The sequence below is a fragment of the Lissotriton vulgaris genome, chromosome 9 (genome assembly GCF_964263255.1).
Source record: "Lissotriton vulgaris chromosome 9, aLisVul1.2, whole genome shotgun sequence".
Lineage (NCBI taxonomy): Eukaryota > Metazoa > Chordata > Amphibia > Caudata > Salamandridae > Lissotriton > Lissotriton vulgaris.
Genome location: NC_141697.1, coordinates 344,520,307 through 344,546,787, shown reverse-complemented (window position 1 = coordinate 344,546,787; position 26,481 = coordinate 344,520,307). Strand labels below are relative to the sequence as shown.

General features: G+C 44.3%; 1 protein-coding gene across 1 annotated transcript in view; it reads right to left on the bottom strand.

Moving 5' to 3' along the window:
• The window catches only part of GOLGA5 (golgin A5), a 137,455-nt gene that overhangs the window by 76,417 nt on the left and 34,557 nt on the right, over nt 1–26,481 (bottom strand). Inside the window, exons 5-8 of the mRNA XM_086937695.1 lie at nt 24,456–24,579; nt 23,959–24,162; nt 23,516–23,686; nt 4,256–4,384 (exon numbers count right to left, since the gene is read on the bottom strand). Of these exons, the coding sequence (XP_086793821.1) occupies nt 4,256–4,384; nt 23,516–23,686; nt 23,959–24,162; nt 24,456–24,579 (628 nt within the window). The remainder of the gene's footprint in view (nt 1–4,255; nt 4,385–23,515; nt 23,687–23,958; nt 24,163–24,455; nt 24,580–26,481) is intronic.

Here is a 26,481-nt window from a genome sequence, read left to right as displayed (position 1 = left end):
AGCAGATGAGTTTCGTGTAGCCTCTTCTCGAATTGGGTTCCTGTTTGAATTGATTTATGGCAGCCGGCCCGGTCGTGAGACGAAGCCCACTGCTGTGCAGGTCCAAGCTGACTAAGGAAAGAAGGGGGTTCCCCAGTGGGTTTTTAAGGATGTAGGCAGGCCGTAAGGGGGAGAAAACAGAAAAAGATGATGCCTACTATTCCTCCATTACCTTTTAGAGTAAATGAACTCACCCTATAGGTAGACCTTTTTGGTCCCTGAGCGTCACTAGCAATTGCAAGAATCTTTCCTTTATTTGGTTAAATGTTCTCTAGAAAGAATGTATGTTGTATTGTGATAGACGAAAGTTGTGATGAAATGTACTCGATGGGTCGCTTAGTTAAGGTTATCTCTATACCTCTTACAGATCTCACCTAACCGGGAGTCTGTTTCAGGGAGTGTCACTAGGTAGTTGGGCGGTGCACAGCCACAAAAAGTCAACTATACAGTTGTCATACTAATACCAATAATCAATGTATTTTTCTGTATTAAATTGTATCAAAGAGTGAAAAAGTACATGTGTCAACACGTTATGACTGTATTTTTATAGAATGAAAAAATTAAGACATTGTTTTTTATTTCCAGATCTTTGTTCATTCCCCTCCCAGTCAACAACCCCCAGCCCTGACGAAGGTGTGGCCCTTCTGGCCTGTCACCGAAACGCGCGTCGGCTTGTGTTTCCAGAAATACGGCATACTGTTTTATAATCATCATAAGCGGTGTTAATGTCATCTATCTGGAATAACATTCTGATTTATGTAACAAATTCACCATCTTTGTGTTACATACGCCAGGACGATAGGAATGAATGAATGCATGGAAGAATGAAAGTTGAATGAGAGAATATTAGGTAGGTTATTTTGGAAATCTGTGAACATGAGAGTATGATTGAAGTATGTTTTGTTACTGGGTAGGCTCCAAAGTAAAACGAAGCTCTCTTATTTTTATCCTCTTTTTGCACTAATGTATGTTGTTTGATACCTTGTGGATTTAAAATGTTATCTATTTTTGTACGATCTTTTTTACATCAATTCGAAGAATATATAAAAAAATAAAAATATATATATTTTCTAAATATCTTTTGTTGAGTATAATTGGATTGACTAAATTTTGTCATGTGCACTGCTAAACTCCTAGGTTAATCACCCCATATATACTGTGATCCTATTGTTAGGACCATTACATCATTAGGCGGGGTTACGTTCCTTGTTCTATTTCCAGGTCCAAGCTGACATCACCAATGTTTCAGTGATGGGACGAATGATCTGGCGCTCTACAGGAAGGCTCCAGTGATGCCGAAATTGACAGCTACAAAGCAGGGCAGGCACCCGCCTTGGTGCACTTCTTTCCACATGGACATTTATTTTGGTGAAAATTACGAGCAGAGAAAGCGCACCCACTAGGGTAAGACAAGTAACGCACTACAGATCCCAAAAAGCCACAGTAATGGCCACGCCCATCGGGGCAGGAACTAATGAAAAGCAATGCGCGAACTACAAGCACTTTCCTGTTATTGAGAAACACGCCGCTGAAGAAGGGAATCTCACTCCTGAAACACGTCCGGCGTTTTACTTCTTGGAAATGCACTACGGATTGTGAGCCTGCTGGAAAGCTGTTAATAAAATCAAATGTAAGCGGATGAGTTTCGTGTGGCCTCGTCTCGAATTGGGTTCCTGTTTGAATTGATATATATATATATATATATATATATACTTATAGGAGTTTTTTTGGTTTTTGTTGCACATGTGCGTGTAAGTTTCATGATTGCCCTTTGCATTTGGCGACATCAGTTTTATCTGTGGTCCCATGTAAGCATGAGCGAATTTTGCGGATCTCGCGTTCGCGAATTTTGCGGATTTGCGGATTCGCAATCCGCAAAATCCGCGAATTCCCGCAAATTTTTTTTTTTTTGTGTTCGCCCGTGTTTCTGCCAGTTCGCGAGGGTTTTGTACACTTTCGCAAATTGCGAACTTACCTGTCGGGTCGCAAGTTTCGCGAACTTGTTGTTTCTACGTGTCCAGCCTGTTTGGGACACTCTTCTTCATCACTGCCACTCTCTGTCACCACTGCCACTCTCTGACTACTCATGCCACCCTCTGGCCCACCCATGCCACCCTCTGTTTCATCACCACACCCTCTGGTTGTCCAGTGTACATTATTTTCGGCAAAGCAAAGCACACCTTCCCTGCCTCAAGTGACCTGAATTAATTTGGGGCTGATTAATGTGTCACAGAATATTTTTTTAGCTGGCACCTGCTTCCTTAGTGCGCCCTGATTAGTGATCTTTTGCACTTGCTAAGTGCTTTCATTGTTGCAAAATTAGTTACAACACCTGCCCTGCCCCAACTGACAATAATGAATTAGGGGCTGATTAATGGATTTTAACTTCCAGCCTGGCTCCTGCTTGTCTCCCTTAGCTGTAATTCAGGACCTTTGTGGCATATGTGTAACTATTCTGAGGTTCAGAGCAGGGTCACATAATAGTTTCAACTGGCAACTGAACTCTGGAGGGGCCCCTCAGGAAGCACTACAGGAAATGGCTACTAATGATGAGCCTGAACTTTTGAACCTGGTAAGTAGTTACTTTCAGTTTTGCTAAAATCGTATTTCTGCAATTTTGCACTTATTCGCGGGGCGCGAACTCACGCGAACTCACGCGAACAGTGCGAGCAGTGCGAGCAAAATCCGCTGCTCGCGGATTTGCGGATTTTGCGGGAGATTCGCAAATCTCGCGGATTGCGGATTTCCCGAAAATCCGCAAAATCCGCGAGCGGAACGGATTTTCCGCCCATGCCTAGTCCCATGTACGCCCCCTAAAAATCACTTCTAGAGACACCGCTGTCCTGGCAGCAGCAAATTGAGAGAGATTTAACATTCCACACCACTTCACTGTTGAAAACGGGACAATCTACCCAAATGCAAGATGAACCCACAGAAAAGCGGCCGGTTAACGATCCTGATAATCAGTGTGGTCCTCTGCTCTGTCAAGAGTCATTTTGGTTGCCTCAGAGGGAATTAGTAATCCACACACACTGTACTATAATATGATGTCCTAAGACAGGGAAATGTTGTGCTGTTCACGGGTGCTTCCCTGCCAAGGGTGAAACACGACGCACTAGCTCCTCTGACAGATTTCTGTCTTTCTTAGAGCCTTGACCTAAGATAGCTACGTAACAAGACCTCAAGGTATCTTGCTATTAAGCAGATCAATTTGAAAGTTCTAGGACATCATTCAAAAGCTGGATGCACGAAACATCTATTAGAGCAGCTGAGTCTTCATTAATGCAGAAGGGTCAATATAGATAATAAGAGAAAGTGAACAAAGAACCTGGTCATCAGTTTGCATAAGGGGACATACAGGCTAAATAGTTTGAGAATCTTAGGCCCTAGGGGCCTCTGCATATTGTTGTCATTGGTAGCAATCAACTCCTGTCAAGGGAAATCTAGGTATGCGTCCTTTAGGAACCGAGGGCCTTAATTACAAAGATGTCTTCCATAACAAAGTGTGATTTCGTCTGGAAAGTCAAAAACAATGCACAGAAAAACTGCGGTGAATTAGGCCCTAGCATTTTATTCCAATTCAATTTAAATGATATTTGCTATCTGATGTATTCAAATCCAGCAAAAAGCTCTAAAGGAATACATGTCATTGATTAACTGGCATGTAACTTTATAAACACTGAAATGTGTATTTCAGTTTAAAGGGCCTTGGGAATCTGCTGCCTGGGAGCAGAGTAAATGCCCAGTTTCAGAGTTGCATGAATAATGTTTATTGCTATGTTCTCTAGAATATTGTGAAGAAAAAAAAGTTTTCAAGATCGGACAATTACTGTGGCAATTTGGCATCTGACATTGCTTTAACCACTGTGCCCCTTTTAGGGATTTCAGACTATGTCCCATCTGAAATGACCAATCAAAAGTGGCAATATTTGGAGCAAACGCATAAATGCATTTTTAATGATGCTACTAGAGCAAGGATCTCCATTGCATGTTTTATACTGTGTAAGATGTGTACGATGCAAGCGGATCAAACCCACTGGAAAGAACCAATGAGCTGAAACATTGCCGCCTTCTACATCCAATATTTGACTGAGCATGAATGTCATACATGAACTCAAGCCTACGATTAGTTCTAATAAATTCCTATTTTGCCACTAGAGGTTAGAATTCCACAATAACATGCACACAAGTCGCACTTGCTTGTGCCAGACCCTACCTGCTTCTGCCGTTCCATTTCAGCCTCTAGCTCCTGTTTGGATCTTCTGTGCTCTGCTAACTGCTCTTGGAGGTCCTGCAGCTGTTCTCTTGCAGATTCTGCTTCTGTAACCTGCTGAGATTCTACATCCTGCAAAGAGACAAACAAAAGGCAATATACATCAGTCAAACATGATAATCTAATACTGATCAACTGCAACTAGTATCTGATCCAAACACCAGCCCAATCATTGCTACTCGCAACCTTTGAATGATTTTTGATAACTCGTGACCATTTGAATCAAAAGAACAAATAGCCATTAGGACAACACGTTTTAATCTATTCAATGCATTAGTAACAAAAAGACCAAGATCTGATGCCTCAACCTCATTTTGCTCCTGGGGAATAAATAAGGAGGCATACCTGTCGGCAGGGGCGCAACTAGACCCGAACTTTGGGGCGGGGGGCTTTAAGAATCCCAGCCAGGGCTGGCACTAGCACTGGTTGTGCACGGTGCAACAGTCTTTTTTGATGCCTTTCCCACATTTCCTCCTTCTTCATGAATTCCCTCGCTACCATTCACCAACAATGCACCTCATCTCTCCATGGCACCTTTCCAACAAATATTTAATTTTTTTATCAGGCTACTCGTAATTTACTCATGCTCAGTTTTGTGATCAGCATGGTACACGTTCTTTGTAGCAGGCACATTAACCCTCTGCGCTGTGTGGGTGACAGGAGTGCCCATGTGAGTGCACGGTGAGCGATGGGACAGTGTGAGAGTAGGATGACCATATGAATTTGGGTGCAGATGTAAGGGCATTGTGGGCCGAATTAATGTATTATTAGTGATGTGCTTGTTTGAGTGAGATTGCGGAGTGAGCAGTGAAGGGGACAGGTGAGTGAAGTGTCCCATGAGTGTAGGGTGAGTAATGTGCTTGTGTGACTGCAGGGTGAGTTACAGGGTGAACAGCGCAAGTGCACTGTGAGGGCAGTGATCACTGAGTACAGAGAGAGGGGTGTGCTCATGTGACCGCAGGGTAAGTGGAGAGAGAATGGTGTGAGTTCATGTGGAGTGGCATAAGTGCTGTGTGGTCATTGTGAGTGCAAGATGAATAGTGTGCGTGCATGGTGATCGGTGTGAGTGCATTGTGATCGCTGTGAGTGAAGGGTGAATGTGAAAGGGGAGGGTGAGAATGAGGGCTGAGTTGTCTGAATGCAGGGTGCATTCCCAGACCCTTAAACCAACTCAGTATGTTATTGAGGGCTGGTGTATGGGTTCAGATACAAGTTAAACTATTGCTTTTATTGCATTATTCAGGGACTGGGCCGGACTGGCCGTAGCTGGCACTGGGCATTTTCTCAGAGGGCCGGAAGGGTGAGGGACATTTTTGGGATTACTAAAGGTAAGTAACATGTTTCTCGGATAAAGACTTCTAATAGCAGATTTCTTACCATTTGAATAGATACCAATGCAGAACATCTCCTTAAGTGGTGGGTCAGCCCTGGACTTTTAAAGGTGAGAATAGGCCTTGTAGTTTTAAGTAGTAGGTTTATTTGAAGATTTGGGGTAGAACAGCCCAGCTGATCTTCAAGTCCCTAGTAACAGGCTGACAAACATTTCTAGAATCCACACATGAAATGTGGAGAACAACCAAAGCAGAAGCACATTATAGCACATCTCCCTCGCTAATACAAACAATATAAAAATAAAACAAAATGTAAAGTTTAACTAAAAAGACATACACTTGTTTGTAAAATAGCAATAGTTGATTAGCTTCAAAATGAAACAGATATAGGTTTACAAAAGGTAATCATCCAAATACAAAGGAGCACAGGTTTCCCTCTTAGATTTCCTCAGGAAAGCAACATTACACTTGTTACAATCACCTTTTCTACAAACATTAACACTATGATGATTCCCAAGTCTCGTCCCTCTACACACAGCAACTCTGCCGAGATTCCACACCCTATGATCCAATGTTTTAATGGCATTGTCAAAAACTTAAATGACCTTTAATGGTTTTGAAACCTTAGATCGAGTAACACACCATCCAGGTTTTTTTCCCTTCACAAAGCCACCTACAACAACTTAGTGTTTTTGATTATTGATGAGACGCGACTTGAACCCGAATTGGGCGAGTTCCATTGCGCCATTTCCTACGGTGGTTGGTTACCACCAATAACACCAGTAAGTTTTGTATATGTCATGTGTGCCACAAGTCCGCTTATTATGTTTGTCTGGCCATGCACCTTTTGAGTTGCACTAAACACTTGTGCATGAGTTTGTGGCATGTTTTTAATTTAATTCTGGAGGCATTATTACTGTATGTGCATACCTTATTCATGTACCGTTGTTTTTCTCTCTCCGTTTTGAATCTCATTAGGTTGGTCCCATGATTTGTATTATTATGGTACCTCATTGAAAGGTCATCAAGAGTGGTTCATTTTCCATAACCAAACACTTGTGGAGATAGTGCATCAATATAGGTCCTGAAGACTTGCAGAGTGATTTATACACATAGGGCAAAAACATGTTGACCATGACTACACACATATAGACACCTCCAACCATTATAATCGGCGGTATCCCTATTCTGGTTTTAATTGAGACGAGTGGGCCTGCAGATTAAAATTCATTTTGGAGCACCACCTCGCCTCATTTTATTTCTCCTCACATCACCTCACATCTACACCACTTGGCCACTCATACGCACCTCACCTATACGGCTTGGGAAAAAGATCTCCAACAAAAAGCCCCTCATAGGGGGCCAGTCGGGCATTGCAGCACCAGCCTGACAAGGAGCAAGCCCTATGCTGAAGCATGACACCCAAATGGGTGTGAAAGGGCCCCACTTCCCAAATTGGGAGACACCCATACTCCACTACTGAGGAAGGGTGTTGACCAACCTGGTCTCTTTCTCTTCTTTCCCCACCCTACAGGAACTGCACACTCCTTCGGTGCTACACTTCTACGTGTTGCAGGGTGAAACAAACACTGATTTAAAATAACTTCTGATAATAATTTTAAAAACTCTATTTGTTTCTAAATACTTTTAGTCATACGCACTTGCTTTTTGCAAAATGAGCCAGGCCTTGAAAAATCCTAAAAATGTTACTAGGCCTGCAAGTCTAGTGACTTAAAAGATCTACTCGACCTAATTATAATGCTCTTGACCCATAAACTGGTTTCAAATTACGTGATCCTGGGCAAGTATTTTAATTTCCTGAGACACTATTTTCTTCTTTATCACATATGAGAGCATCTTCAAACAGGTGAGTTCAGCATGTCTGCTTTACAGAAAACTCTTGTTTTGGTTTAATAGACTAAACCTTTGCTTAATATAGAATACAAATCTAGCCTCATATAGGATACACATGAACCATGACTTGCCTCAGTTCATTAACAGCATTGTCATCAGTGCAAGAGCAGAAATGTTTCTGAACTCATGTTTAAAAACTGTCACTTTTAATAAACACATAACTAAAGCATTAGGTAGCAGCACACTGTCATTTGTAATCAGCAGATTTTACAAAGAAATGCCCACAGAATTTCCCACTGATATGTGGTTTTAAAACAATATAATCATAGATGCATCAAGCTAAACACCGCTCGCAAAGGGGCAGATTTTCCGAATCTGCCCCTTTGCGACCAGTATTTTTGCATTTGGGATGCATCATCCCAAAAGCAAAAATTGCAATTAAAGAAATCGCAAAATTGAGATTACTTAAATTGCTATTGCATTGAAGGAATCTCAAATTGAGATTCCTTAAATGCAATGCATTAAAGTAAAAACATTAGCGATTTTGCTAATAGGGGGAGCACATTACCATGAAGTTGAACTTCATGGTAATTTGCAAAAACTTTGAAAAATGCACTAAAGTGCATTTTTTAAAATTCCATTTTACACACAAACATGCTCTTAGGGCATGTGTGTGTGCAAGATGTACCCATATGCAGATTTCAGGAGTGCAACAGGGTGTCCTTTTGACACCCTTGAAATTGCAATCTCAAGTTGCGATTCTCTAATTGAGAATCGCAAATTGAGATTGTCTTCCCTTTCATTCCTATGGGCCTGTAGGCCCATAGGAATGAATGGGGAGGTATTCCTTAATTGCGACTCGCAATTTTCTTCGAGTCGCAATTAAGGAATTTTAAGAAATCGCAATTTTTTAAGCAAGTTCTTCATGCATTGCATTTTGCTATTCCTTATTAGCGAATCCTTATTTTTCGCTAATAAGGAATCGCAAAATGGATGTTTGATGAATCTATGGGATAGTGTACAATGTCTGGAAATAGTTTTTGCAAATATTTGTCATTTGCACATCACCAAGCAAGGTGTTGTGATTTGTTGTGCTCTTATGTAAATCTTTGTTTGCATCACACTTCTGAATTACAAAAAAAAGTTATTTCATAATTCCCGATATATTTTGAAATAACTGTGCTACTGTTAGCGTCGCCTCTGTGGCGGGAGTTCTAGGGCCCACCCCCACTGTGGTACGATGTGGGAAACTACATTTTCCTGTTGCTAAATTGGTAATCCGGTGTCGTGCAAATGTACATTAAACATTGCAATATGTTTTCTTTATATTTCTCTTTCATTGTTCATTTTCCTTTATATATTCTTCTTTTTCCCTGCTGGATGTAACTATAGGGGACTACATATCCCAGAATCCCCACACAGCAGTCACTGTGGGTGTGGTTGCCTATGGGTGTGGTCTGCCTATCAAAGGAGCCACACCCATTGGGCGTGGCTCACTTCTGGATACTGTGTGGAAGCAGCCTCTCTCTCTTCTTCGGTCTCGTGAGTTCATTCCAATTTACTTTGAGTCTGCAGGTAAGCCTCTGTAGTTTGAAGGCAACAGAGTAACTTAATGTCTTTGTTGGGATTCGGTGTGCTTTGGAGCTCATTTGCTGCATTCAGTGTTTTGGCAGCACACTATTGTGCGCTTTGGAGTTCATTTTGCACACTACATTTTGGCAAGAATACAACTGTGCACTCTGGAGTTTATTTAGACTATTGTATGATTACACTCACACTGTTGTTTGCACGTTTTGGAATTCATTAAAACATTGGGTTGTCGAGCATTAGGTCCAGCATTACGATTTAGAGCTCTGGCTCATTTTTGCATATTGAGTTGGTGAACATAGGGACTAGTGCTCTGGGTTCATTTGGCATAGTGTATGTGGAACTTTCGGATTAGCCCTTTGGTACTTTTGATATGTTGATGTGTCAAGCGCTTGGGCAAGCTTGCACACGGGCTCATTTGTGTACTGTGTCATAATTATGAGTATATGCTCTGTATATTTTTGAACTTTACTGTTAGGAAGGTGTGATTGTAACACATTCCTTTGAAGTGTATTTTCTGTATAACTTGTATCACGGGCTCGTGATAAAGTAGAGACTCATTAGCAATAAGACTCCGCGTAGCAGAGTCTGGTACCTGAGAATTATTTATACTGATTGTTATTGTTTGTCTGTTTTACAGGTCTCCCTCCCAGCTGTACTCTTCCTCAAACCCTTCGCCCCACTTGGTCACTCTAACTTTCAGTGCTGTAATAGCATCCTGAATTAGAGGTACCGAGAGGTGGGCCCATAGAGCAACGTACAGACTCAGAGGAAGTGGCGCTCCGACAGCTATTCATTTACAAGCTGTTTAAATATTGTGTTAGAAAAAAACTGAAAATTTACAGCCTTTTGTTTCACAATTGTCAGATAACTCACTTGACAAAAAGCACTAACTATAATAAGCGAAAGAAAAGTAAAAAACATTTTCCAGGAACAGATAAGCAACAATTAGTAAAATGAGAAACAGACATTTGACCTCTGTACTTGAACAGACAGCAAACGTGTCAAGACAAAAACAAGATTTAAAGGCCTCGCCATTGCGCATTAAATTTCTGAAAGAACAGAACACCCGTTCCTTCCAGTTTAAATTGACTCACCAGCAGGGTCGAGAGGATTTTCGAGGCCTGCGAGCATAGCGCCATCTTTCCTCTGCTCGGCTGAGACACTCATAGGCAGCATTTTGAAGGGTGAGCAGCCTAGTTTTAGTTGTCTGGCTCCCCTGGTGCCTATGTAATGGACACCGTAATGCTGACGGGCAGCGGTTGCAGGTGATTTATGTAACAGTGCTGTATATGTGTGGGCTCATTATGGGGGAGGGAGTACAAGGGTGAAGGTCACTTCTGCATGTTGCAGGGTGAAAAACGCTGATTTTAGGTTATTTGGATTCTGATATTAATTTTAAAAACCTTAATTGTTCTTGAATACTTTTAGTCTTACTCGCTTTTTCCACACCGAACCGAGCGCCATCTTTCCTCCGCTCGGCTAGGACACTCGTAGGTGCCATTTTGAAGGGTGAGTGGACTAATTTTAGTGTCTGGCTTCCCTGGTGCCTATTTAATGGACACCGCACCACTGACACACAGCGGAGGCCCCGCTGGCATGCCAAAGGCAAGCTCGTCCGCGCCCATTAGCATCTGGATCGCTGCCAACACCAGCCACGCTGCACACGTGTAGCATAAAGTTAATTACCTGGCCTCGTGATTCCCTCCTGGCTTTAAGGAGGAACCAGTGTTTAGGAAACCGGGGTGCTAACCTGCTGAGTACTGGCCTCCCATACCACTGCAAGGCATGCAATTTTACTTTGAGGGCACCGGAAGGGAATACCCGGGGCAACTGCTCGAGCCCCTGCTCTCAGAGGTGGTCAGAAGACAAGGTAAGAGCCTGTCTGATTAATTGTAGATCACTCCCCAAACATGCAGATGACATCTGAAGAAATTGTGGGAGATCTCCACAACGGAATTGATAAATATGGGCAATATGGAGGGCTTAAAATTCTGTATAAAGATCTCTCCAACTCACTCTTTCGCTGGGTTATTGTTATATAGACCACCTGATTGTCCACACAGCTTTGCCCCAGAACTATGCAATCTTATTGCTCAGAGATAATTGCAATACGCCAACTTTACGGCCTTAGGAGATTTTATCCTTCACATAGATGATCCCAGTTGCCTCCAGGCCTAACGGCTAACAATGTCACTTAATGGAGCCAACCTTACACACCACGTGAATGCTCCTATGCACAGAGCAGGTCATATTCCGGATCAAATTGTTTTTTAACATTCTATCCATGGTAGCAAAGGCCCCCAGTGATTGGTCTGGAATGACCACTTCCTGGTCCCCTTATTCATTCTGGAGAAAATACAACCAAGTGGGGGTATTCGCACTATGTTAAAAGAGGAACTGGAAAAAGATAACAGCTGATAACCTAGGCTCAGCGCTATTAGTTAGTGGGCCACAGTTAACTAGCAATCCCAATGACGATTGATCCGCGCTTAACATGTGGATCTCTACTGCCCTTGTCACAGTGGCACCTATGAAATCGGTTAGGACTCCAAGAGAGCCCCCTTCTGCCCCCTAGTTCTCAGCTGACCTCAGAGTAGAAAAGAGTAGGTGTGAAAGGTTGGAGCGCCTCTAGAAGAAAGATTATAGTCCAGCGGCCAATCTTGCTTATAAGGAAGCCATGAAAAAGCTCCGTAAAACGATGAGGGAGTCGAGAAGGTAATATTTTGTGAAGTGCATTGAGAGCACGGAGAAGTATGATAAAGTTTCATTTTCAGGATAGTCAGATACTTTATCAATCCTTCTGTGATGGAGGGAAATATCCGAAACAACAAAGAGGGGACTACCGGTCTACAAACATAGAGACACGGGAGATTGGACAGGAAATCGCGATGCTCGGAACAATACAAACGCAACCTCACTGCATTGAAATGAATCCCATCAGCCCACCACAATGGCGGAACATCGTCATCTGGGAATGATCATTCATTGTATGAACTGGTGCATCCCACACCTATCCAGGGGGAACAAAACTGCACTTAATTCATAACCGGTGATCGATCCGACCAAAGTGAAATCTCAATCTGTGGTGCTGGTGATTTGCAGTGCAAAAGAAATTAAGAGTGAAAAAGTTAATTTGACTACTAAGACACAAAAAGAACTTTAATAGACGCTATCTTTGTGTCAAGGTTAAAAACACAAGCTGATAGTTTGAAAGAATAACTATCTACAGTAATAGGAAATCGGTCGACATGTTTCAGCCTTGTAGTTGTCACTAACCTGGCTTTCGTCAGGGCCAAGTGGTGATTACGCTACTGCAAAGTTCTACAAAATTACGTGCAGAAAATGAAAAACCATCAAAATTATTGTTACAATACAACCTAGGACCTTCTTTTGTAAATATGTGTTTTGGAGGGAAATATCCGCCTCACTGTGCATGAATTTATCTGACTTCTTTGAGGAAAAAATGCTGAAGGTATATGCCTCATTTACGGCAGCGGTGGGACATTAGAGTCACAATCACAGGGAATCTTAAAGGGCACCCTTCTGGAATTTCTCCCCATTTCGCTCTGTTAGCGTGATTTAAATGCAACACCAAACTGTCAGTGAAGGAAAATACTGTTTTTAAGACTATTGCTGCAACAACTGTTGTTCACCTTTTTAAAACTGCGTTATACTCACCTTCATCTCCTGCTCACTTGAGACCTTGGAAACTGCCTCCGACCCCGATTCGTCACAGCTTGTGCCGCTTGAACGGTGGGTTGCCTTGGCAACTATTTCAACTTCCGGTACACCGCCCGGAAGCTGCAGTCAGCAGTCCAGCCCTCGCCTGCCACCTTTCCCTACTTAAAGCAGGGCAGGTCACGAACGCACGCACGCCAAATACAAGCCCGTCTGCGCCCGTCCGCGCCTGACCGCCGCCAGACGCCAGGACCCCTGCCCGTTTTTTCCTCCTAGATCCAGTCACCACCCAACTTAAAGAAACGCCACAAATCTCAAGGTATCATGGTACTATTAAAATATTCCAGTATTGAATTAAAAAGTCTAAATAAACCACATTCAGAACCGACTAAAAGACAAATTGCTGAAATACATAGAAATCTAGACATCACATGTCTAATAAGACCCATTAATCCAAACCAATCCTTAAATGCCCAAAGTCCTGACCAACCTTCCACCTGTAACCAAGTCAGCGCCATCTATCTGAATGCTCGCTCCATCCCAAAACATTTGTTAGAGATCTGGAGTCTTTTGGACCTTGTAGCTCCTGACATCTGTTTCATTAACGAGACTAGGTTGCATGAAGATGCATCCCCTGATGTGTTTACCGCCTTTCCATCCCAGTATAAGATAACCAGAATGGACAGGAAAGAGAAAAGAGGAGGAGGCCTATTAGGAGCCTCCACCGAGAATCTAAACATCACAATCTTAGAAACCATGAGCTCACGCCACATAGAATTATGTATTTTCTAGATAGACGGCCTATCCAATGGCACCTGGAGAGGGGCCTTAGTCTATAGACCTCCTGGACCCAAAGAGGACTTCCCAGATAAATTGTTAGAGACTATTAATCCCCATGTACTGGCCTCGGACAATTTTCTCCTAATCAGAGATTTTAACTATCATGCAGAGATTTTGTGAAACTCTTGACACCGACCAACTGATCTCAAATATGAATACGCTTGGGCTCTGCCAACTGGTCACAGGCCCCACTCATAATGCCGATCATACACTTGATCTTCTTTTCACTTCTTAGGTATCACATTAGAATCACCTGCCCCACTACTATTGTCAGACCACCACTTGATAAAATTTGTCATCCCTAATAATATGATCAAAATCGACCACAAGAATGAGCTAATAGTTCGAAGATCCTGGTGGAAAGTTTATCTATCTCTCTTTTCTAAACATTTTCGCCTAGACCTCCCAGGCCAAGAAGTCAGCGTAAATCAAACTGCACATGACCTTGACAAAGCAATCATGACTGCCTTGGACAAAGTAGCCCCCCTCACATAGATTAAAATCCGCCCAGAACCGCTCCCTGGTTCACTGATCAGTTAAAGACCACCAAGTTCCTGTCACACGGCGGAGCGAAAAATGGCGAAAAAGCAAAAAGAGTGACCACCATTAAATCTATAAAAACATCCATCAATATGAATGACATTAAATTGGCAAAAGAACAATTTTTCTAAATAGTATAAATCAGGCTGAAAATTCTTGTAATGAACTATATCAAATCTTCAAAGAATTTACTACCCCTTCCAACCAGCCATCGGTCCCTAATTCTCAGGACTGGACGGACTGGCTCTCTAAATTCTTTGAAGACAAAATCTCTGCCATTCATCATTCTTTTCCATCACAGCATAACACCTATTCTGACGATGTGCTCAGCTTGTCTTCTGACCCCATCATATCTTGAATGAATTTGTAAAGTGTGACATAAAATCGGTCACCACTGTTATGTTAAAGATAAAATCAGGCTCGCCAACAGAACCAGTACCTCCGAAATTTTTCCCCACTATTGCACCGGTTAGAAAATCTAACAAGCCAATTTAACAAGTCTCTTTCGGAGGCTGTTTTTCCTATTATGTGGAAGGCTGCTAGGGTCAGACCTATATTAAAAAAAAACAAAGCCGATCCAAAATTACTTCTTAACTATTGTCCCATATCCCTACTTCCCTATTTTGGCAAAATGTTGGAATCCCTTATAAACCAACAGTTATTTGCCCACCTCGAGAGCCATGGACTACTTGATCCTTCACAGTCTGGCTTCAGGGCAGCACACAGTACAGACACAGCTTTGGTCGAAGTCATGGATAACGTTAGGCTGGCTCTAGACAAACACCAGTCAGCCTTTCTCGTCCTGCTCGACCTGTCTGCCGCCTTTGACACCATCTCCCATAGCATTTTATAACACCAGCTATGGGAGATTGGTTTCAGGGGGATCGCCTTAAAGTGGCTCAAGAGCTACTTGGCTGACCGAGTAACCGCAGTCCAAATGGGCAAAAATGGGGGGTGCCACAGGGCTCTATTTTGAGCCAGACCCTCTTTAATCTGTATATGACACCACTGGCCAAGGTGATCAGATTCTACTGTTTTGATGTCATATATAACGTAGATGACACGCAGATTCTGGTCACCATTGGCCCAGACCCTGCAGAAACAAAGCAGCGTTCCAAACAATGCATGTCTCAAATTGACAGATGGATGACTTCCAACTGCCTCCAATTGAATGGAGGAAAGTATGAGATCATGCTGTTTGGTAAGGCCCAGGAGAATTGGTCTCATGGCTGGTGGCCTTCCAGTCTCAGCCCCTGTCCAACCCCCAAATCAACAGTACGAAATCTAGCTGTCTACATGGACAATCAACTGTCTATGAAAAGTCAGGTCAATCACATCACTGGCACTTAATTTGGAGTGATGCGTAGCCTCCAGAAGGTTTTCAAATGGATTCCTATTGGGGCCAGGAAACCACTAGTCCAGGGGTTAATAATTAACCGAATGGACTACGGAAATGCCCTACTGTTCTAAATCAATGAAAACCTGTTGAAAAGGCTCCAAATTGTGCAGAACACAGCAGCCAGGCTGGTTCTCGACCTTCCACCTAGAACTTCTTTTGTTCCTTGCTTAAGATCACTACACTGGCTTCCAGTAAAGAAACAAATTCTTTTCAAGATCCTACGTCTGATACATAAGCACATGTATGGAAGGGGGCCAAAATACTGGTCCAAAAAACTACAGTGGTACCAGCCAAGCCGGATGCTCAGATCATTCAATGCATCATTGCTTACCCCCCTGAGAATCCGGTCGGGATATAGCACTGAGACTGCAGCAGTGGAGGTGGCAGAATCTGTAAGAATGACTGTAGGCGCAGGGGCATCAGCGATGCTGGTCCATCTAGATCTGTCCGCAGTATTCACCATGGTTGCACACCCAATCCTACTGGACAGATTCAAACAGCTGGGCTTGCAGGGGGGTAGTACTTTCTTGGTTCCAGTCTTACCTTAAAGACCACTCTCAAAGGGTCTTTCTCCAACCCCATCAATCAGAACCTAAGCCACTGAGGTGCAGAGTACCTCGGGGCTCTGCCTTGAGTCCATTGCTCTTCAACACCTATCGGGTGCACTTTTCACTCTCCTTGTATCTTGGGAGGTGCAGGCAATCTCCTATGTGGACGATACCCAGGTGTTGTTCTTTTTTAAGGATGCCTCTGCTGATTAGTTTGCTAGTTTTAAGGGGTGTCTAAAGGACATTTCGAGCTGGACGAATAATTTTCATTTAAAACCTGGGGCCCGATGTAGGTTGCCAATTACCGGTCGGTAATCGGTAATGGTAAATAACGAATTCTAGTGTACATGCACATCTGTGCATGTACACCTGTGCCATATGGCACACAGACATGCCGTAAGGGCATGTATGTGTGTCACATGGCACACAAGGCAAAATCAGGGGTGCAACAGGGTGTCACCCTTGCAAAATCGGTAATTTTACCGAATCGGTATTTCCCGATTCGGTAATTGACATGGATTCCTATGGGCCTGTAAGCCCATAGGAATCAATGGCAATTACCGATTCGGTAAATACCGATTCGGTAATTACCGAATCATACAGATTCTGTAAAAATTACCGAATTTTTACCTACATCTGATTTACCGAATCTAGAATACCGAATCGGTAAAATTCAGTATTCTAGAGTCGGTAAATCAGATTTACCTACACCTGGGCCTAAATGCAGACAAGACGGAGGTCTTGGTCTTCAGCCAGGCATTCGCTCCCACCCCCCCTCTGGACTTTGGTGACCAGTAGAAATTGGATAGGTACCTTTCTCGGCAAACATGGCGAGAAACCTGGGCGTCAAATCGGAAACTGACCTTTGTTTCTCAGCCCAAGTCCGTCATATCATCCTTATGCTTTGGGAAGCGGAGAAGTTTAAGGAAATATTTGCTCCTATTGACAGGGGGAAGTTGAAGGGTCATAGTACACGCTACTGTGACATCTTGGCTGGACTACGCAAACAGTTGATACCTGGGGCTGCCTTCTTATCTGATCAATAGATTACAGATGGTACAGAATGCGGCAGCAAGATTGATACGTCGAGTCCTGTTCCATCACCACATCTATCCCCACATCAGACAACTTCACTGGCTCCCTGTAGCTAAAAGGATTGAGTTCAAGACCCTTACTCTGGCCTTTCGTGCTTTGCACGACAATGGCCCGGAATATCTCAGGCGTAGGCTTTGCCTATATCAATAAAAACGCACTCTGATATCAAACTCCCAGTACCTGCTTTGTGTACCTCGCTATGCTAAGTCCTGAATGGGAGACAGATCCTTCACAGTGGGGACGGACAAACTGTGGAACTCCCTGCCTTCCCATATGCGCTTGATCAAGTTGGAACGTGAGTTCAGGAAGACCTTGAAGACCTGGCTTTTCCTGAAGGTTAGCACCTCTGTTGGACCTTTCCTCACCTGCACTGACCACAAAGTGCCGGGACACCTCTGCTTGAGGTAGCTGTTGCGTTGTATAAATGCTATTATTATCATTATTATTATTACTAATATATTAAACACCTAAGTCCCAAACAATGATGACCCTACCTTTTAAAAAAAACATTCAGGACTTGATGGCATAAGATGTTGATTCGCCCCTGATACAGCTAGGCAACTTCAACTGCATATTAGACCCCAATCTGAATAGAACACCCCCAAAAGCAGGCACCGAACCGCTAAAGACTGCAGCACTCCGCAGGACAATGCAAAACATAGGTATAGAAGACATTCGGCAGATGAGCCATCCTATACAGCGTCACTCCACTACACATAATACATACAGCAGACTGGACAGAATTCTATGGCAGGATTCATATGCATGGAAGATATTGAGGTCACACATTTACCATGCTTTTTATCAGATCATTCCCCCGTCAGTTGCACCATAAAGTGGAGCAACCCTACACAAACTACAAGATCCTGGAGGATGCTGGCGGACCCAATCGCACCACACCTGGTAGCAAATGGCGGTACCAGGGTCACCACCAGGGCAGGGATAGTCGGCACCTTTCGGCAGCACCTACAGCTCGTGTACACTGTGGACCTACACATAAACCCGAATCGATATACACAATTCTTGGAGAGTATAGACACCCCCTGTCCCAAACCGATGGTAGCCGAGCCACTAAACGCTCCGATAGTCATAGAAGAACTTAGATCCGCATTGCATATGTCCCTGCGGGCAAAAGCACATGATGATGGCTTCCGACCTGAGTTTTATTAGACGTTCTCAGAAACGATTATCCTGGAAGTCCTCGAGGAGGCACATGATAGAGGGATTCTACCACCGGCCATGAGGGAGGGAGACATGAGCATGTCCCTCAAGCCGGGTGGCGACAAGACTGACTCGCTGCTTACAGGCCGCTCACAATGATCAATGCGGATGTAAATGTCCTTTGCAAATTACCAGCTAACTGACTGGCACCTCATATGACCCAGCTGGTGCATGAAGACAAGTGTGGGTTCATCCTTGGCCGGAACACCTGATTGAACCTCAGATGCTTAGCACATGTTCTCCATGAAGTGGAACTTTGTGAAAAAGAGTTGGCGCTGGTCTCTATCAACCTAGAAAAAGAATTTGATACAGTAGACTGGGGCTACTTACATGAAGTGCTAAGAGTCATGGGCTTTGGCCCTCACATACGCTATGGGTCCAACTGCTCTACACCAAACGTAGTGCTAGGGTACAGGTAGGATGCATCGATCATAACCATGTACCTTGGAACGAAGAACGCGGCAGGGCTGCCCCCTTTCACCGCTCCTACTTGCACTTGAGATGGAAACCCTGGCCATGTTGGGTGCTGTAGGACTGGGGGATTCATCTGGGAGACACCCACCACATAATATCGCTCTACACGGATGATGAGCTCTTCTATCTTGCCTACCCATGTGTTGCACTGCCAATATTGCTGCAAGTACTGGGTGAATTCAGAGACCTCTCTGGCCATTGGCTTAACCAAAATAAATATCTGCTATTCCCCCTGGCACCCCTTGTCGGAACGACCATGGCCCGTCTCCGGAGCATGGGCCTGTGGTGGTAGTTGACGTACTTCAAATACCTATGGATCCAAGTGACGCATACCAGGACACAGCAACAATGCCTTAACATGGACACGGTGCTGGATGCATGAAAGAAGTAGGAGACTTTTTGTAACACATCACCGCACTCATTGATGGGTAGACTGGCCATTGCCAAAATGGTGATGTTGATGAGATGCCTGTATACTCTACAAAACTCGCTCTGCCCTCAGCCCATTAAAGTTTTCAAGCACTTCCATCCTCATTTCACTCTTGTGAGTGAGTGGGTAGACGCAGCAGCGTGGCCTTGCCAAAGCTGACCAAACAGCACGAAGAATGGGGAACTAGAGGTACAAAGACTTGCTCTGTATTACTATGCAGTGCACCTCCAACACGACACCCGGTGGCTGGATGAGGCGACAACTGGGAAAAGCGCTTGTTAAGGGGGTTGGTGGACTCCAATTGCCTATCCGAAGTACTAATGGAGGGAGTGGGAGTCGCAAGTGACAAGCCATAAATAGTCCTACAAACAACAAAAATAGGGCAACATTTTGCCAAGTAAGTTTTGAAGAGAGCCCCATTTAATTGCGAACTTCAGATCTAGGGACATATGTATCATTCCAAATTGCGATCGCAAACGCCGAATTTCTGCGAATTTCGGCGTTTGTGATCGTAATTTGGCTCAGTGGTATGTATGAAAGAAAAACTGCCTCGCAAAATAAGGAATCGCAAAATTCGCAGTTCCTTATTTTGCGATTGCATTTAATAATCGCAAATTGAGGGAGGGGCGCAGCTCCTGGGTGATCACGGTGATTCTCCAAAGAGCCAAGTCTTGAGGTCCTTCAAGAACTTAGAGAGTGTGGATGTCTGTTGGAGGCGGAGAGGGAGGGTGTTCCATGCCTTGGCCCCGAGAAGGGAGAAGGAGCGTCCTCCTGTTCTGGACTTCTTGATGCGTGGTACCGTCGCAAGAGAGAGCTGGGCTGAGTGGAGGGATCTTTGGGTGGCTTGGAACGAGAGGCAGTGGTTCATGTAGGTGGTCCGGTGTTGTGGAGGGCCTTGTCGGCGAGGGTGAGAAGCTTGACTGTGATTCTCTTCTCGATGAGTAGCAAGAGTGACCATAGACATTGGCTGGTATGGCAGTGGCACGGTAGATTGAGGACTAGTCTGGCGGAGGCATTCTGGACATACTGGAGTTTGCGGGTGAGGTTCTTGTTGATCCCAGCGTAGAGTGTGTTGCCATAGTCTAGTCTGCTGCTGATGAGGGCCTGGGTGACGGTTTACCTGTGTTCGAGGGGAATCCAGTTGAAGGTTTTCTGGCGTCGGCGGGGGTGTGGTAGCAGGAAGAGGTGACAGCGTTGATTTGGCAGTCCATTTTGAGTTCGGAGTCCAGGATTATTCAGACGTTGCGTGCGTGGTCGGTGGGAGAAGGAGAGTTTCCGTGGGTGGGGGCCACCAGGTGTTGTTCCTGGCATCGGGGGTGTGGGCCCATGATGAGCACTTCTATTTTGTCCGTGTTGCGATGTAGGCAGCTGTTCTTCATCCACCTGGCGACTTCTTCAATTCCTTCTCGGAAGTTGTGTCTGGAGATGTTGGGTCTGTTGGATAGGGAAAAGTTGAGTTTGGTGTCGTCTGCGCACAATACAGTGTTTATTCCGTGTGATCTGACGATGGATGCGAGTGGGACCAAGTAGAAGTTGAAGAGGTTGGGGCTGATGGAGGATCCTTGGGGGACTCCGCAGATGGTCGTTGTGGGTTCCGAGAGGAAAGGAGGGAGTCTGACCCTCTGCGTTCTGCTGGAGAGGCATGAGCGGATCCAGTCGAGGGCCTTGTTCCGGATTCCTGCGTCGTGGAGTTTGCTGGCAAGGGTGCCGTGTGAGACTGTATCGAAGGCGGCAGAGAGGTCCAACAGGATAAAGGGCACAGTCTCTCATCTGTCGAGGAGGGAGCGGATGTTGTCTGTTGCGGCGAGAGGAGCGGTCTTGTGCTGCGATTCTTCCTGAAGCCTGATTGGGAGGGGCTCGAGCATTTTTTCTTTTATGAAGGAGGCAAATTGACTGTTGACTGCTTTTTCCATGACTTTCGCCAGATAAGGGAGTAAGGAGATCAGTCTGAAGTTTTTGAGGTTAGGGGGGGGGTCTGCAGCGGGTTTTCCCAGGAGAGGGTTGATCTCGGCGAGTTTCCAGTCATCGGGGAAGGAGAAGGTCTCGAAGGAGCGGTTGATGATTAGTTGGAGCTCGGGTGAAGATGTCTGCGGCTCTGTGGTAGATGTGGGGAGGGCAGGGGTTCGTGGGGGACGGAGTAGGTTGTCTTTAGGGTGTCTTGGATGCTGAGGGAGGTCCAGCTGTCCAGTGTCGGCTGCGTGGTGTGGGGAGCTGTGGGTGTGGGTTCCTCATGAGGGTTGCGGTCGTCGAAGTTGTCATAAATGGTCTTAATTTTGTGACAAAGAAAGCGGTGAGTATGTCGCAGAGGTCCTGGGAGTGTGGGATGCCGGTAGTCTCACTGTTGAGTTGGGCGGACTCTTTGATGATGCCGAAGAGTTCCTTTTTGTTGTGTGCGTGGGTGGAGATTCTGTCCTGCAGAGCTTTCTTCGTAGTGTGTCTGATGTGTTTGTGGTGAGCAGTGGAGGCTGCTCTGAAATTGTCGAGGTCTGCTGGAGTTTTGGAGTTCGTTCATAGCTTTTCGGGGCATCTGCAGGTTTGTCTGGATTCTCGGAGTTCGGTGGCGAACCAGCTGGCTTCTTGGTTTGTGGGTTGGACGTTTTCTTAAGAGGGTGATGGTGTCGGCGCAGCTGGTGATTCAGTTGTGAAAGGTACGGGCGGCTGTGGTTGGTTCGTCGTCTGTGGTTGTGAGAGCAGAGCTGCTGAGGGAGGCAGTGAGCTGGTCGTCCGAGATCTTGTTCCAATTCCTGTGCTGGAGCTGGTGTGGGTGTGTGCAGGAGATGTTAGTTTTGAAGGTGAAGTGGACACAGTGGTGGGCCCTCCATGGGAGTTCGGAGGGGGGGCTGAACGTGATGTTTCCTGCTGTGAAGATGGGATCAAGGGTGTGTCCTGCTGAGTGCGCTGGAATGGTACGATCTGTTTGAGTCCGATATTTTAGGGATTGTCCAGGAGGGAGGTGGAGTTGGGGTCTTGGCGGTTGTAGAGGTGGAAGTTGAGGTCTCCCAGAAAGGTGTAGTCGGTGGTGGCGATGGCTCGTGGGGAGACATCTGCGATGGAGTCGGAGAAAGTTGCGCAGGGTCTGGGGAAAGGGCGTCTATAAATGAGGTTGCCTCAGAGGGTGGTGGACGGGTTGGTCTGTATCTTGAAGTGGAGGTACTCCATTAGGTTTGTGGGCCCGACGGTGTAGGTGATCAGATGAAGATTGGCAATGTAAGCGATGCCTCCCCGGGGCGCTTGGGGCGGTCCTTCCGGGTGAACTTGTAGCCTTCGGGGATGTCAGGACCTGAGGCAGCATTCGTCCAGGTTTTAAATAGGAAGGCGACGTCAGGGGTGGTGCTGCAGATGAGGTCCCAGATTTCCATGATTGTCTATGTAGGGAGCGGAGGTGGGAATGAAATGAGGGCACTCCTGAAAAAGAAACTAAGCAGAGCGTTGCAATGTCCATTACACCTGCAGCCCAAGAAAATGCCCACCAGGAGTCAAACAAAGGACCGTGGGTAGCAGGTGTGTGGAAGGGTGCCCAAATGCTGCAGCCATGGCTGCCGTTCATTTAATCAATCGAGCTGTCAGCACATACATTGTAGATGGATCCCCTCATCTAAGAAGGCAACCCAAGTCCTCATCTTGATGTGGCATACTTCTTAGATGAAAGGATTATCCTAATACTCAAATGGGATTTGAAGCTGACATATTTCACTCTAGTTAATGGGTGATCATTGGCAACAATGGAGGGCATGTACGTCATTAACCGCACCGATGCGGCGGCTTTTCCCGCTGTGTGCGGCATTTTTCGAAATACCGCGTTACATGGCGAGCTCAGCTCGTCATCAGCACACGGCAGGTAAGCCTGATGACGAGCTGAGCTCGTCATCCGCATCGAAGTGGTTAATAATTAGTCAATGCAATGTAATGGAGGTACTTCATAGCCGGACTAAAACAAGTGCTGGTCAGTCATCATTTAAATTGGCATAAACAGGCTGAGAAACACACACTGTTCCCCCTTTTTATCTATTTTTTTGCTTGCCTTTTATTGCTCTGGTATTACTTCTGGCACAGAGTTAAAGCTGTCTCTAGCCAGATCTAAAATGTCCTTCTTTTGGTAGCAACAATATATTTGTAAAACAATTAGTAGATTGAGGTGTGAGTCTTTCTCAGGGCACTTGTTTGGCCAGGTGGTTAAGTGAAAGATTGGACTAAGTTCTTTACCTGCAGCTCTGCTCTGAGCTGTTGTATCTGCCCCATCAGTTTCTGAATTTCCTCCCTCTGTGTGTCCCGCTCGTGCTTCAGTTCTTCCAGCTCCATCGCACTGGCTGTGTGACTGTCCAGACCCTCAATCCCAGAGCCTTCCTTGAGGCTGTTAATCAGCTTCTCCTTTGACTATAAAAAGTGAGAAAAAAAAAGAAAATACGTGTACAAGGTGCAAATAAAGAAACATATTCTATTTACTTTGCTCTTCATGGAAAAAGACAAACTATATGTAATCAAGTCTGCAAATGGAGAAATTGACACCAGACAGGAAAACAGAGTCAAATTCACGAGCATTTCAACAGACTCAATACACTTCAACAGCGGTTGCGGAACTCTGTTGACATGACAAGCACCAGTGCAGGCTCAGCAGATGTGATAGGCAACCATGAGCAGGTACTCACTTGAAGAATACGAGTTGCCTTTTGTTTGTAATCCATCATCTCCAGTTTGGATGACTCCACATTGGCTTTCATGACCTTGACTTGCTGATTCATCTCCTCCACTCTCCTTTTCTCCTCAGCATTTTTTTTCTCAGCAGCAGTTAAGGCTTCGACCAAGGTCTGACGCTCCACTTCCAGCTTGTTCAGTCGTGTTGAAAACTCATTCTGATGACAAGGCAACAAAGAGACTATTAAAATGCTTCCAGATCACAAGCCCATGGTTATATCATGTACTTCAGAAAAGTGTCACAAACAAATGATTTCCAGAGATGCTTTTCTAGGATACCCTGCACACCTCTGCCTGTCATTTCCAGCACCACATCTCCATCTCAGTAGCATCTTAATTTCAAGCATCAAACCATGTGGTACTGTGTAATCCTACATTTAATCATTTGCACTGCAAACATGAAGTTTGGCCTGTATTTTACCAATTTGTGTTACACTCCACTATGTCTCACCTGCATCTGTTTGTAGCTCTCCTGCTCCCGCCTTATAGTGCTCTCTGCTTCTCGAAGTCTCTCCTGCATAGTTTGCAATGCCTGACTGTGCATGCTGCTTCCTTCCGTTTGGTCCTGCAATATTCTACAAAACAGGAAAACAAGAGCCATTACTAATATGTAGCAGTGTGTGCTCCATAAGTGCTCCTTTGTGCCTATTATCCAAGCAGAAAAATAAAGTGAAGTACCTGGCTTGTGCTTCCTAAATAAAATGCTCCCTATAGAAGTCTAGACTGTAGATAATCAATGTTACAGTGGTGAAGGAGAAATCAAATTCAATATTTTGTGGTCTTTTCCACAAAGTTAGGTTGTTTTTGCGTATATATATATATATATATATATATATATATATATATATATATATATATATATATATATATATATATATCTGTGTGTACAGTTTATTCAATCCGAATCTAAGAATAAATTGATGGCTATCATGAGTCGCTAATCACTGATTTGTGATTTTAAAAGGCAAAGATATAGAAAACTGTTAAGCCGTTCCTGCTTAGCCGACACCTATATAAAGCACTTATATACATTTTTTAAACTGCATAATAGTGTCAAACTAAAACAACGAAATAATCCTTTCTGAGCAAAGTACTACTTTCAAATCAAGTATGGTGTAAATTCATTCAGTGGTTTTGGCCGTAGCAGTGAGCACATTTCATATGGGAGATATAATGGGGAAAATACATCTTTTTTTTGCTTCCCCCTCACGGATCAGCAAGTCGGATTTAAGCAAATGCAGCCAAAGAGTCAAAAGTATATTCAGATCCGAAAACACTGTTTCAATTGAGGGAGAAGCTGCAATTATATTCTCTCTTGTCTCTTTCTCTCGGACTCTCGTTCTCTCTCTGAAGAGTCTGCATCTGGTGTGGAGCATAGTGCCGGAGGAAGTGATGGGCATAATGCCGGTAGAAGTTAAGGCAATGTTTGTCTACCTAATAAATTGTAAGATTATGTATTGGAGGGATTCCTTGGTAGTACCAAGGTGAACCAGCGAAATAATGTGGTTTCCTAGCAATGTGTTTTGAATAAAGACGAACTGACTTGTTCAAATAACTAAGTGGCTGATAAAATGTATACATAATGATGCAAGCTCTTTATAGCCAAGAGCAAAATACAAGAGTATGCACTGCAGCCTTGCCTCACCGCACCACCTGCTTGCAGGACTGAGGCCATTGCTGTCAACATTTTCTTTCAACATTAAGATGTGTCAGCCACTGAAAATCAAGATTCAAGACTCTAAACAGAAAATCAAAACTCCTACCCTGAGGTCCATATAGGACCTCAGGTTGTTGAACAACTGTATACATATATAGGCAACACACACATATCCATCTCTACTTAGGAAACAAGGCCAAGACACTTACCAGCATTGCAAAATGTTTAAATCACATCTACTATTGGATGAGGGAAAGCCTGTAATGGCTCAATAGCACCAAAACAAAAATTCTACAGTTGAGAGGTAAAAAAATAAAACACTATGGACCCATTCGCAGGGACTCCAGCACGAAGATCAGCACATGCTCCATCTCAAAATGCAAAGAACCTCTGAACATCTTTTGACAAAACCTTGTGTTCATATATAGAATAAACAGTTTTAAAGGGAATAAACTTCCAGCTAAGACCAAGTCACAATGTGCTACTACTTTTTTAAACAGATGGGAGAAAAATACATCACTAGTCATGGCCTGGCAGGATTAGTGCAATGAGGTATACAAAGTCTTCAACAGGTTTACGGACAGGCAAAAATGTATACAAACAGAGACGACAGACTAGCACTTAAATGGACGTATTGTTATCACATCAAGGTTTTTTTAATGCACTTCACTGGTTTCAGATGGAAATCACATTTAACTGCTTTACACCACGAACAAGGCATTATGGAACACAGGCCCAAAGGAGTTGTAGAACTGGGGAACACACTGTGTTACAGCTACTAGATGTCGGCGAACCACTGACTGCTCAAGCCAGGCCCAAG